This window comes from Ascidiella aspersa, chromosome 6 (genome assembly GCF_963924565.1).
Source record: "Ascidiella aspersa chromosome 6, kaAscAspe10.2, whole genome shotgun sequence".
NCBI classification, from domain to species: domain Eukaryota; kingdom Metazoa; phylum Chordata; class Ascidiacea; order Phlebobranchia; family Ascidiidae; genus Ascidiella; species Ascidiella aspersa.
The window spans coordinates 11168535-11182033 of NC_139452.1; the positions used below are offsets into that span (position 1 = coordinate 11168535).

General features: G+C 40.0%; 1 protein-coding gene across 1 annotated transcript in view; it reads right to left on the reverse strand.

Moving 5' to 3' along the window:
• Positions 1-13499, reverse strand: part of LOC146139711 (pleckstrin homology domain-containing family H member 1-like) — a 53231-nt gene that overhangs the window by 8046 nt on the left and 31686 nt on the right. The window contains exons 12-18 of the mRNA XM_083391439.1: positions 7088-7425; positions 6257-6413; positions 5482-5651; positions 3011-3208; positions 2096-2404; positions 1109-1300; positions 31-128 (exon numbers count right to left, since the gene is read on the reverse strand). Of these exons, the coding sequence (XP_083247565.1) occupies positions 31-128; positions 1109-1300; positions 2096-2404; positions 3011-3208; positions 5482-5651; positions 6257-6413; positions 7088-7425 (1462 nt within the window). The remainder of the gene's footprint in view (positions 1-30; positions 129-1108; positions 1301-2095; positions 2405-3010; positions 3209-5481; positions 5652-6256; positions 6414-7087; positions 7426-13499) is intronic.

The following is a 13499-nucleotide window of genomic DNA, read 5'->3' on the forward strand; positions in this document are numbered from 1 at the left end:
TACGGCGTGATTGCTCAAAAAAATGCTCACTTGGGTGACGCATGGCGACTCAGGTGGGCGCGAAGGACCAACAGCATCTTATCTCGTGGTAGAAAGAGTGGAACGACGAGAGAGACCAACTTCCAAGACTGCAAGGCAAAATGTGGATAAATACAAGTTCAGTAACGTGCTTATCATTTCCCAACAATATGCTTGTTAGGAATAGAGCAGGTCGGCCTTGTTTGGTTATCGGATCCAGACGATAACAAATGATTATGTTAACATATGCAATATGCAATCACCGGGAAGATTATTTTTTTAGCTTGGCAAAAAGTCAACATTTTGTCAAGGTATACGCGTTAAGTCAAAATTTATAAAAACTATTTCAATTTAAAATCGTTTAAAACATTAACAAAAACTGTAGTGAACTGTTTTAGATTGTCGTCCATTTCAACAGTATATCACACCTATTTTAGAAATTACATCCGGCAATATTTTAATTCTATTATATCTTCATTAGAGATACGCGAGCCGTTACAATAAATCACACCCCTAGATTTATCGCATTAGGTTCAGCTCAAATTTCGATTTTGCTTTAGATAGTTGTGTATCTCTGATTTTGACAAATATATAATATATATGCTAAAATATTTTCTAAAATAACCAAAGTCTTATTTCCTTTCGGCAATTTTATAGTTGTTTTTAAACAATTTAAGAGTGTTGTATATCGGTCGTCAGTAACATAAAAAACAAGTGACTGACGAGGCCAAGACAAGAATGCAGTACTTCATAGAACAAAGCTTAATAGGTAAAAATTTAGCAAAAAATATTTTTAGGTCCAAATTTCTCATTTTTTACGTAAAAAAAAATCGTTCTTGTGATGACTGATCAATGAAAACAGTATTAACAATGAAAGCATAAAGGCAAAAATAAACTTGACGATCCGATATCCCTGAGTTTTGAAAGGTCTTTCTAGGCCCCTCGTTGTGTCGGCCATGTTGAAGATGAAGTTTGCGTCCGATAGTTTATTTATTGTGCTTATCTTTAAGCGTGCCAAATAAAACCTACTGTTACAACTACACGAAAGCATTAAAAGTCGCTCTTATGAATCAGATTTCCTATTTCCCACCTGCAAATACGAGTGTCCTGCTTCAGCATCCGTGTCCGCTTCCCTGCGATTGGTCAGCTTGATGAACTGCGCGTAGAGCTCGTCACGCAAGACCGCGTGCGTCAGGCATGAGCGCGCAACGCCCTGCGCCAGGGTCACGTGATAGTCGACCGAGGCGGCGTCGAGCGAAACGTTGGCGAAAAGCTGGACGGACTGCGAAAAAAAGCACTGCTTGTGAAATACATTATTGGACCTTAAAAGTTATACAACAAATCTTTAAGTGAAATTTGCATTTTTCCTGTCTGCATATTAGAGTTGGATTTATTGTAATTTGTAATTGTAATTGATGTAATTAATTACAGTTTTTATTGTAATTGTAATGCAATTGACACATTTTTATTCTGTGTATTTCTAATTGTAATTGTAATTTGCCAAAATTGTGGCTCGATACATTGATATTGAGAAAATTAAAGTTTCAATGCTGAAAATTGTAATTAAAGTAATTAATTACAGTTTTTAATGCAATTGTAATGTAATTTAAGGGAGTAATTGTAATTGAACTGAATTAATGTAATTGATCCAACTCTGCTGCATATATATATCTTTCAATTACAATATATCTATTCTATTGTAATTTTTTTTCTGTAATTTTTAATTGATTATGAGTTGTGTAGGCTCACAGAAAGCCTACTTTTGTTTTAACACAATTTTTTTTTAGCTTTATAGCTTCTGCTACATGTGTTTATAATCCCGAAAAGAATTACTTCACACTTGGTGCAAGCGTATTTTTTATTCGACGAACCAGTTTTTATTTACTCTTAAAAGGCAACCAAACTGTTTGTGTTCTATGTTACAATAGACTTAAAAAACTAACAATTACAGTATATCCCTATTTCTTAACACGTTTTCCGCGAGTCAAACAGAAAACTACTTTTAAAGAGAGTACATACGTTCAAATACTACAGTATCGAAGTCTTGCACATAACATCACACTTCGCAAATACACACCTTGGACATCTTCATCGCTTCGGTGCGCAGCGCGTCTGACGTCAGAGAGGTCAAGGGTCGTGAGATGCCCTGCTGTGAATAGGAAAGCACCGGGTTCCGCCAAATGGTTCCACTGGCGCCGCTGGCACCGCGGGAGTCGGCCTGAACCAGCTTGACCATCAGCCGCTCGAACGCGGAGCAGGGCTGGGGCGATTCGGGGTCACTCCGGGTCACTTGCGCTTTCGTGACGTGGGCGTTGATGTCGGACGATGACGATGACGTCGATGATGTATCGCGAGCGGCCGACGTCAGCTTTTGAAGCCAACTAGCCTGGATCGAAACATGCGAAAGGTTGATTACATAAAGGTTCATAAAGGGTCAAATAAGTTTGTCAGTGTGTTAAGATGGTCACCGTGGCCAAATTACCTCAGTTTGCCTGGGAAGGAAAATCTAAGCTTAGAACAGGGTTGGAATCGCGAGCAGCACGCGTTTTATGTTGTAGAGTTTTTTAGGATGTACCGTCAATTTCGGTTGCTTTAGTCACCGATTATGGCCGGTTCCGACTCAGATGGTATTCACATTTAATATCGTTGAATAAAGATAAAGCATTTTTAATCTTGTTGAGCATAAGAAAATTTAATCTGTTGAGTAAAGGCATGGAATAAGTTACATTGACGCTAATTTCCAAGCCTCATTAGAGATAACAAGATTGAGAAATACGGATCTTGGTCTCTCACATGTTGGCCCACTACTGACCTACAGTAGCGGATGCAGTAATAACATCATTGGGCGATGCCAAAGGTTATAGTGAGAATAAATAAAGCACCAATATTTTAAATTGTCAACGTTTGAACTAATAAGAGAACTAACTTAATCTTAGTCGACTTGAACCATTAAAAAAAATTAAGCTTTTTTCGGTTTACTTTTAATGTTTACCTTCTGACTTCCCGACTCGAACGACAGAAACACGTCCGGTCCCTCGCGCCCGCTGTTTGGTCGAACCACGATCACGTGCTCGGGCCCGGGCGGCGGCGAGTGCGCTCGGGCGTGACCAGTTCCGGTGACGATCGCATGAAGGTTGAGTCGAGCCGATTCAACAGCGCAGCCGGAAAGCGATAAACGGGACAGCGGCATCTGAAAAAAGGCACATATGTTACACTTAACTTTCAGGATACCGACTTTACGGCCTTGTTACGCCCCGCCGGTGCACTGGGGCCTGGCCCCTGACCCCATACAGTTGCCCGGCGGGACGCAACCGCGCGAGTTCTTGTTGTTTGCAAAGGTTTCTGGTCAGATATGCTACCTGTCATAACCACAACTAAAATTCCAATCAAGGGTATATTGTTACAACGAATTAAAACGTTATCAAATAGCATTAGTGAACGTTATTTTCAAGTTAATGTGAGACAGACAGCCACCGCCTATTGCAGCGACTGTCGGCTAAAACTTCGCAAAATACTTCTCTGGAGAAAAGCTCAAAGCCGCTAAGAAACGACATGTATATAGCCAATTAAGAAGAAAAATAACACGAAAGTTACGTCATATTTGGCCAATAAGACTGGCCGGCACTCTAAAAACATGGCTTAGGCATTACAGCGGCCATTCTAAGGCCAATTTGCAGCGGGAGTCAGACGCCAGCGAAACAAGTGGCTTGTTTTGCAGAACGTGAGAACACCGCCCGCAAGACTGACAGTTATAGATTACGAGATTCTTTACATCATCAAATATGATATTATGTAACTGAAGAACATATTTGGGCAAACGAAAGCTGAAACGCGTAACCTAAAACCCTATTTATCACATCGTAAAATCACTTAATGAACTCTAAGATTTGGCTTATGGCAATTAATTAATTTGGGTGTTTAAGTGTTGATAACCACGTAACAGGCCTGTCGTAAGCCAAGCGCGTGTCGTAACTGTATTAATATAAGACAAATTAACGGGACAGCGGCATCTGAAGAACACAATTATAGTGACATTGAGAGCTATAGCCTGTGATTATATAGAAACAAAAAGAAAAATTTCGGAGCATAATGGTTGGAGGTTGTAGTAAGACGTAATAAGAATAGAAAAGCCCATACAGAAGTAGGTTCCATTTTGAACGTTTCGAATACGCCTTTATTCATTTTCAACATAGAGAAAAGGCACTGATAGTAACTGTAAGTGTATTATACTGCTGAGGCAGACGTCAAAAAGAAGGAAGCAAAGAGAGAAACAAAAATGTTATCAGAAATTGTGATTAATTTTTATTGTTTACATAGTTTAGGTTGGTTAAAAATTGTAATATAAACAGTTGGTCATTATCGGCTAGTTTGGATGCTACCTTTTGAATTCACATTGGGAATGGTGGCTACAAACATAGTGTATGTACAATTGTGCATTGTACAAGGATATTAGATCGAAAGATGTGCAATATTCAAAACCGAGACCGGCTGGCATGCTTTTATAGTACACAATCTTCAAATTGTTCTTACGGCAAAGTTTTATTAAAGTACCAACATTTTGTCCACGTATTCGGGCATTCTTCTTCGAGGCAAAAATATATATATTTTATATATATACCAGACATTATTGTTTGTCTGGTATAAATGTACATATTTCGCCCACAGTTGCAATAATACTTTCCCGAAGAAGATTGCCCGAATAGGTGGTCGAAACGTTGGTACTTTAATAGAACTTTGGCGGAAGAACAATTTTACAACTTTAAAACAATGTCTGGCAGGAATAGTATGATGTCAATGGACATCTGCTTTTTACGTAACAGGCAATTCAAATATTATGATTGATGCAATTCAGTTTTTTGTCAACTGATATTTAGTTCACAAACACATGTGGCTTTATACTTGCAAAATCAATTCGCACGTCTTGTAAATACTTTAAATCTTGTAAAATCTTGTTTTCGCAATTTTTCTTGTTTTGTATCGTGGTTGGGTTCACCATATTTCAATGAAGCCAATGGGGTCAGTCAAGTTCAAAAAATACTGACAACGCTCTAAATGTCGTCCAAAAATGTGTCCAGTCTAGGATCTCTGCTTCATGGCCGTTTTGTCTAAAAACGCCATTTAGTCTTGAATCAGGATTTGGGAGCAAGAGTCGGAGCCGTTTTTTAATTTTAATTGTAAGATCTGAAGCCATGACATTTTTATCTGCTACAGCTCCAAATAATCTTAAAATGCTCAAATGAAAACTACCAAACAGTTTAGTCATTTAGTGTGTCAAAATTAACATATTTGGCCTGTGCTGTAGCAAATTAAAAAAAATACCACTACCGAGCAGGGACCATTGAATAAGTGTTTAATGGCATCGGAGCTGAATCCGGAGACATCCTGTTTAACTGCGGCTCCCCAGTCCTGTTTGTAATAGATACGCCAAAGCAATCAGGGAAACACCGTTCCTGATGAACCCACCTCTTCCGCCGACTCATTCTCGTAGAACTCCAGCGTGCCGTCACGCACCACCGCCCACACGTGACAGCTGCTGCCGCCGATGGTGCGAGTAAGCCACCCAGTGGTCGCTTTCGACTTGTCCTTGCTTCCGCCAGGTGACGCGCTTCGGTCGCGAACCACGGCGCGTAGAGCTGCGAATCATTAAAGCAACGTAATTTCGTATAACTCGTATTTTTATAAGCTTAAGAGAGTTTTTAAACAGGTGACATGTGATTTTAGAAAGAACGTAAGACATAATACTGTCAAATATTTTGGCTTTTATACTTTATTGAAATTGCTATTTCGACCCTTGCATGTCGTAAATTCATTGGACTTTATTTTAAAAGTTGGTGGCATAGAATTATTCAATTTGATCAGCTTGGATAGGCCCACGTGTCAAATGTAAACCTGACAGCCTACTGAACTATATTTTTTACCAACTTTAACTACACGTAAACGAAAAACTTTTCGCGCTTCGCGCGTATTAACCTTCGTTTTATAGCATGTTTTACATTATGGCATGATAGTGTTTTGGGCATCAAGGCGCCGTATAATATGTCATCGTAAAACTAATTATCCCGAATCCACCACTGTTTCGTAGTGGTTTTACGTAGTGGGTCTTCAATAGCTCTTAAAGGCCGTAACAAAAAAAGTTTGCCGATCACTGGATTAAGCTTACACCAAATGATAAAAAAAAATTTTCGAACACCAATGATAAAAATTCGTTGCAAATTTAATTATTGTGTAAAGCGCTCACCTCTGACCCAGTCGCGTGCGCACTTGGACGAGTCTGCGTTGAGGTAGTAGGTGTGCTTGCCGCATAGCACTTGGAAGGACACGTCCGACTGCGATATGCTCGCGCCGCCGCCGTCCAACAAAGATATCTGACCTTGAGGTTTTCGGTGAACGTCATTCTAGGAGCGGCAAATTGATTGGTAAGTTTCAGTAAGAAATTGATTCTGGGATCAAATAGACCAGCTTTCAAGGGACTATATTTTGTGAAAAAAGAAATACCATTTTCACACTTTTACAAAAAGGCGGCAACACTTAAATTACCGACAAATCAAAACGGCCAACAAAAAAACAAAAACACCACTTGTGTTAGGTGCACACTTAAACTTGCAAGGTATACGCTACATCGGATTTGGCCAAACTGAATTCATTTATAAACATAGGCACTGAACAGAATTACAGGGCGTTATTTTCTTACCTGTGCCAAAAAAATTAAATTTCTTTTCGATTAGATAAAAAATGTGAGCTTTCTTATAGCGCCATTAGGCGCAAAAAGTTTCCATTAAAATGGGTAAAACGTAACATCAAATTGAAAAAAAAAATTGCAGTTAAAGCAAAGTTTGGGGGTTATGTGGCCTACTTCCAATATTGTAAATCAAGAAAGTTTTAAACACATTTTAATGAAGTAAAACTGTACTACCAGAATTTATTTTACACATTTATTGATAACTTTTAATTATCAGGGAATTTTGACGCCATGCCAGAAATCCAGGGCGTCTAAAAACGCTCTGCACACCCAAGGTCGGCGTTTATGTCCATAAATCATTAGCAGCCGCATTTACATCAAAACACTCACCGGAGATTTGTAGTAGAACAGAGCGCCGCCCTTAAGCACGAACCAGCGTTTCTTCCACGTTCGTACACGCCCCCCGAGCTTACCCAGGTACCCACACTTGAGCGTCCCCGCTTCGGCCCCCGTCTCACCCTCCGGGGTCGCGTGGGGCTTCGTCGTGGGGCTGGCGGGGACTCCCCGGGGTATGGAGGAGGTCGACTGGTGGCGTGAGGTCTTCAGCAGCTTGTGCTCAGGTTCGGAGGGGTCACTTAGGGTGACTGGGGAATACCCAGGGGGGTATTGGGCGTCGGGGGGTATGGCGTAGTCACCCTCGGAGCTGGCCATCGACTGCTGTGAGTTGGCTGCCGAAAAAAGATCGTTGTTGTTGTATTACAGCAGTGGTTCTCAACCGGAATGCCGATGCACTCTAGGGTGCCATTTTTAACCCTCAAGGGTGCCGAGAGAAAATTCAAATTCGTTAGGATTTCAATTTTTGCTCTGTTGCGGGTGAGATTCTTAAAGCAATTTTTTGTGTACGTTAAAAGTGCCAAAAATTGAAAAGTTTTTTTTAAACATGTTGCACAGTTAAAGCGAGCAAGGGTGCCGCGAACTATTTATTATTTCTGTACGGTGCCACAAGCCAAAAAAGGTTGCAAAACACTGTGTTACAGGAATGGCTCGTATGCGTTGTAGAGTTAGATACCTTCGAAATTCCAAACCCGAGCCTTCGAAATTCCAAAATTTTCGACAAAAGGTACTGTGGTCCGATCCCATAATAAAAGACGTCATAACTACGCTCGAATAAGAAAAATATATACAAAATGTTTAAATGTTGTTTAAATTGAAATGTTTTTGATCAAAATGTTGTTTAAATTGAAATGTCTGTTTTTTTTGAGTGATTAAGCCTACTCCAAGTTGTTAACCACTGTTTTTGAAACATTTTCTTTCAAGGGGGAACCCACGAGCAACGTGATCTAAAACATGACACGGGGCAGTAAGGAGCAAATTTATTGTCCCTTATATATTTATTTGTATATCCACTTCAAGGGTTCGCAACAAATGATCACACAAAATTCTGGCAACAAACATACAAATACAGTCTACGGATGTAATGTAAATACTCTTTTTATTGTTTAGGTGTCTATTGATTCGCCGTCCTCTGGTTTCCAACTGCGATTTTACGCGTTCCGAATATGCTTACAGCGAAACAACAGACCGTAATCGAATTAGTCGAGCTTGCTTCTTCAGGCGAAGCCTAATTTACTAATCAGCTGCAATCTTTTCAATACGCAATCCGTGAAATTCAAGAGCCTAAACTGGACCAATATGAGCTGGCTTGTAAATGACAGGGCTACGGGTTTCATACAGGGGTTATAACAACAAGGATACCCAGTCAAGACAAAATAGTAAAACATCCCATAGATATGGATTTTAGTATTTGGTTGTTATCATACTACCGACAAGTATTGTCGTGCTTATATTAACATACACAGATTCCTACACACCGTTCTGTCGGAGAAATGTCTGTGAAATAATTCCTGACAAATAATTTAGTGTATGATACGTGAATTTTGAATCTATGGTTTCAGCATTGCTGGGTTTGTTGTTAAGTTTTGCGCCTGTGACTTCCAAGTATATCAACCATCGGTGTTTTGTTTGGAGTTTGTGGCAAATCCTTTTAATTACGTGCTGCCTGTGCGAGACAGGTCAGACCACCATGTCGCGTCCCATATACAAATGCAGCAGAGTTGCTTTGTAGAACGCATTCACAGTGCTAAAACTGTTGAAAATACGTCTCACAACTTTAGACTGTCCACATGCAAGAACCTCACAATACCGAACTGACAAAAACATCCAGCCATAAGATTGCGTATTTGCCTAATATGTCGTTGGTCTTAATACTATGGTTTAAAAGATTTTTCTGCGTTAGGTATTGTTGCTTTTTAGGTTTCATTGTGTGTTCCCCAAAACACCTTGTACAAAGTGGACTCAGATTTAGGCGCAGAAAGGCCCGTAAACCTCGAGGCAACAAACACAGTAAGCGCTGGTCGTCTCCAAGCAAGCCCGTGCGCATGAATGCCAGGCCGGAATTTGGCTTTGCGCGGGCGTCAGATGACGAAAGACGGCCGCAAAGCCGGGTTAGTCGCTTTTTGGAATGCATGCGGCAACAGTTGCTTAGCGCGCTTGCTTGTTTGCGTCCGCAGCTTAAAAGCGACTGGCTCGTTCATCAGACGCTTAATCAGCGACTGACGGTCTTGTTCGGCGATTAGCCTCAGCTCTACGTATTTGGGCTGCAGTGCGCGCTTTCTTGTAGCGTATGAAAAGCCGAACGATTTTTGCACACTAACCGGGAAAAAATAAACCACCTACGAAACCCCGCATTTTTTTTTTAATTTGTGATTTCGAAAGAGGAGTGTAATATAAAACAATTCGAAAAAGGAGTGTAATATAAAAAATAGACAAAACCCTAGGATACGCAAAATTTAATTTACAATTTAAAAGCGGTAATGTTGCTTAAAAAAGTTTACAAAACCCTAAAACACGCAATTTTGAATTTGCTGCGGTTTCAACATGATTCATGATTAAAACAGCTAAACTCGGGTAAGATAGTTGTTTGAAACATTGGCCTTCTAAAGACTAAGGCAAACCATGCCTCAATTCCGATCGACTGTTTCCAAGTACAGGAATAGAAAATCCGGCCAAAAATAGCCAGACAAAAACTTCCTAAAATTTGCTCTGTGAGATAAAACCCACAAAAAAGGACTTCTCCGATAATCCAAGAAGCGTTATCGGCAGAGGAAATCGAACCTTTTTAGCCACGTGCATTGCATAATGATGAAAGGGTGCACGCCATGTTGCCATTTATTTTCGGTCGCATGACGCATCGAAAAATAGTGGCATTACGTCATCGAATTTCGATTGGGGGTTGGTACGAGGAAATTACCCGGGTGCGCGAGCAAAAACGTTGTTTTATTTCTTGAACAACGACCAATTACGAGTTTGGTGGTTAACTATTTTAGAGTGAACGAATAACTACGTTTTGGGGAAAACATGATATGTGGGACCTAATTCCGTAGTAAGAATATCAAAGCCGTGGAAATTTGAACGTTTCGAATACCTCTTTTAATTTGTTTTCAACCTAAAAATATATAAAGATATTCGAAAACGTTGTTCCTTACTTTTAGTCAACCAAGTTCATTTAAAAGTTACGCAGCAACAGTAAAGCAAAAAGCTTTGTAATTCACAATTGTAAATGTGTCAAAAGGTTTAAGTGCAACCACGTCATACACATTTAAAACCAAAACAAATCAATATGAATGCAAAAGCCAGGTAAAACTGAAAAAAACAAGAAACGTATGGGAATCGTCAGCCGCGCGTCAGCCGCGTGATACGATTTTGTATCCCTACACAGATACAAAAACGATACAAACGTAAAAGTCGTATAAAAGCCTACTACTTTTGAAACGCAAGTAAGGACTTAGGCCATAAGACGAAATAAGCACAACATCAACGTCGGAATTAATTACAATTTAGAATAAGGCCACAATAGGACTAATACCTAATAGTCGTTCTAACCGTTTAAATCGGAATAAGGCCAGAATAAGGCCTATACAACATTTTACCCAACCCACAAATCCGGCTCCAACTTCATCTATAACTCTCCTCATGATTTCAACCCTAACCCAGTTCCCAACCCCACCCATCACCTACCACAGACACAAACAGGGCTAAACAACCTGGTGCCAAAACAGCGACGCCCCAACGGTGCCGTTCAAACTAGGGCGCTCAAACGTCGACACCAAAACGACTGACAGGTGTCCCCTGATCGTCTCATACCCCTCTCTGCAGTTTTATGCGTTATTTTGTCCATTTAGGCCTTACTCCGAGAAATTTCGGACTTCTTTCGACAGGTTTAAGTCTTCATTATTCAGCCGATTTTAGATGTTATTCTGTCGTTAATATTGCTGCAAATTTGACTTTATATTATGTCGTTGGTTTTATCGCTATGGTAGATTTATTTCTGCTTTAGATATTGTTGAGCGTAGCTCTATATCGTGTGTGTTTTAGATGGCCGGAAATACTTTATATTGGCCAGACAATGGTGGACGTGAACGTTACAAGACCTTACATTAGTAGAAAATTTTCGGAAGTTTTTAAACGATTTTTTCGTACGACCAGAACGACACACAATACGCAATTTGTAGATAGCGTCGCGACGAACCAAGATACACCCATCGAATCGCGACATCGCCGCCAAACACCATCGCCATCAAGCTCGCTATCACAACAGGCGGCAAAACGCGACACGTGCGATAACAATCCGCGATGTACCAGTGACGTCACGATACAAAAACGTCAAAAAGTGATCGATTGCCCTGGGTAGGCAGACGTAACCAAACCACCGCGATGTACACCCCCAACGAAATAGCAATACACTATTATTTTGCATTCTGTTGAAAACCTTTGAACTTAGATGTACAAAACTGTTTAAAAACACTACGAAAGCGTGAAAAGCTTTTAATCAATGGTCAAAAGTGCGCAAATGCTTGGTAAAATAAAACCAACAGTACTTAAAATACTTAATTGTGGAGCAAATCAAAAATAATTGGAAAAATGTTGACGACTGTAGCAGTAAAAAACCACAACCGAAATGAATCACTTGTGGGGACAACACAACATATTTTGTATAGGATAATACTTGGGAAGCAAATCTTGCAACAGCTATAGGTTATCTATTATCTTACCATATGTCGTCAAGGCTATTAATACAAGTGGTCTATTACATTGGCAAACTTGAAGCAACAATGCCGATACAAAAAAACAAAAATAAAACTAAACCGTTCGTCGTTTTAATGAAATATTTTTGAATTCAAGTTATTTTGAAAACATTGACCAGTCATTTGCAACACATATTTTGGAAAGCAACACCGGGTAAAATTAATCAAGATTTAGAATAAAGCCGTGCAAACAAGTTAAGCACGGAGCGAAAGTCAGCCGGCTTTGAAAGTGGCGATATGGAGAAGAGCTCGCATTGTTTCAGATCGCGGGTCGCGCAGGCCTTGACCGCGCAATAATATTGTTGATCTTGATAAAGTGTCGACTTCAAGGCCTTTCGCCGCGGTCGACTGACAGCTTGTTATGATTCGTTATGCACAAAAGCGCGACACGTGTATTTACTTTGCGGAGGATCGCGCATCAGATAGAGATGCTCATGATAAACGGTATTACCGCGCCAATTCCGGGGACTATATCGTTTATACAGTGGAGGTTATTATATATTCTGATTGATAAGTCGATCAGATGGGAATTTATTTCCAGGTTGAAGGACAATTTAGACAAAACACCCTCGAGATTCGACGTTAGGCGCGACAGGTAATTTAAAAATCCCTATTCTCGCCCAATTATTTTCTTGAGAGACGTTTATCGCAATTCCAACGTTTATTTCTTTATTATCAGCATCGACAATCAATAACCAAAGAAAACATAAAAACGCAATAAAAGAAACCCGTATTTTGTTCGGAAACTTAAAAAGTACTGCAGTGATGTATGGTGGAGTTTCTTTTGGTCTTTACGCGGGTAGGCTTACATGACGTAGTATAAACCCAATTTTTAACGAAACTTGCATTTTTTTATAACGTATATTTTTGAAGTAAAGACTGATAGTGTTTGTACAACATTGCGCAAATGTGTGGGACCGATTTTTGAGATGTTAAAATACAAAGCTCAGCCACCACATTTCAATGGATTTGTGCAATCAGCGAAAAAAGAAAATAAAGTGCCGCGATCAATTTGCGAGGAATAGTATAGGTTCAGAACCGTCTTAAAAACACAATTCAGGTTTAAGCTCGTATGCGGCGGTTATCACAACAGGCCGGGCGAGGAATTCGCTTGAACGACTGCTGTAAAAACACACCGCATTTGCGATGTTGTATAAAGCCGAGTGAAGCCACACACACACACACACAGTCGAGGCCTATCAGTGCGCACCGGAGCGTGACCACTAAGCGTCGCCATGGCAACATGAGAGTCTAGAATGAAGTCAAGAGATGATAAGATCGAAGCGGATTGCTTTTTTCGGTGCCCCGCATTTTTGCGAGATGTAACGCCGCCGAATTTGATAAGTCATATATTGTTTGTTTAATTAGCTAGCGTTGGTAGGTGGTTTTACTGATTAATTGGGGAGATGACTGCAAATTCGAATCTCCTATGTTAAGAAGAAGAAACTAATATTGTGGGACAAGCGAGTCTTGTTTCGTATTAACTAAAATCTTGCTTTCATGGCTTATACAAGTTGCAAACCTTACAGATCAATTATACTCAACATAACGATAAAATCACTAAAAAGCAGATAGAGCTTTTCAACGTATGAAATTTTATTTCAAAAATAGCCTGATGCTGCTTGGAATCGGTACAGATTCAATGGCAACTGATATAA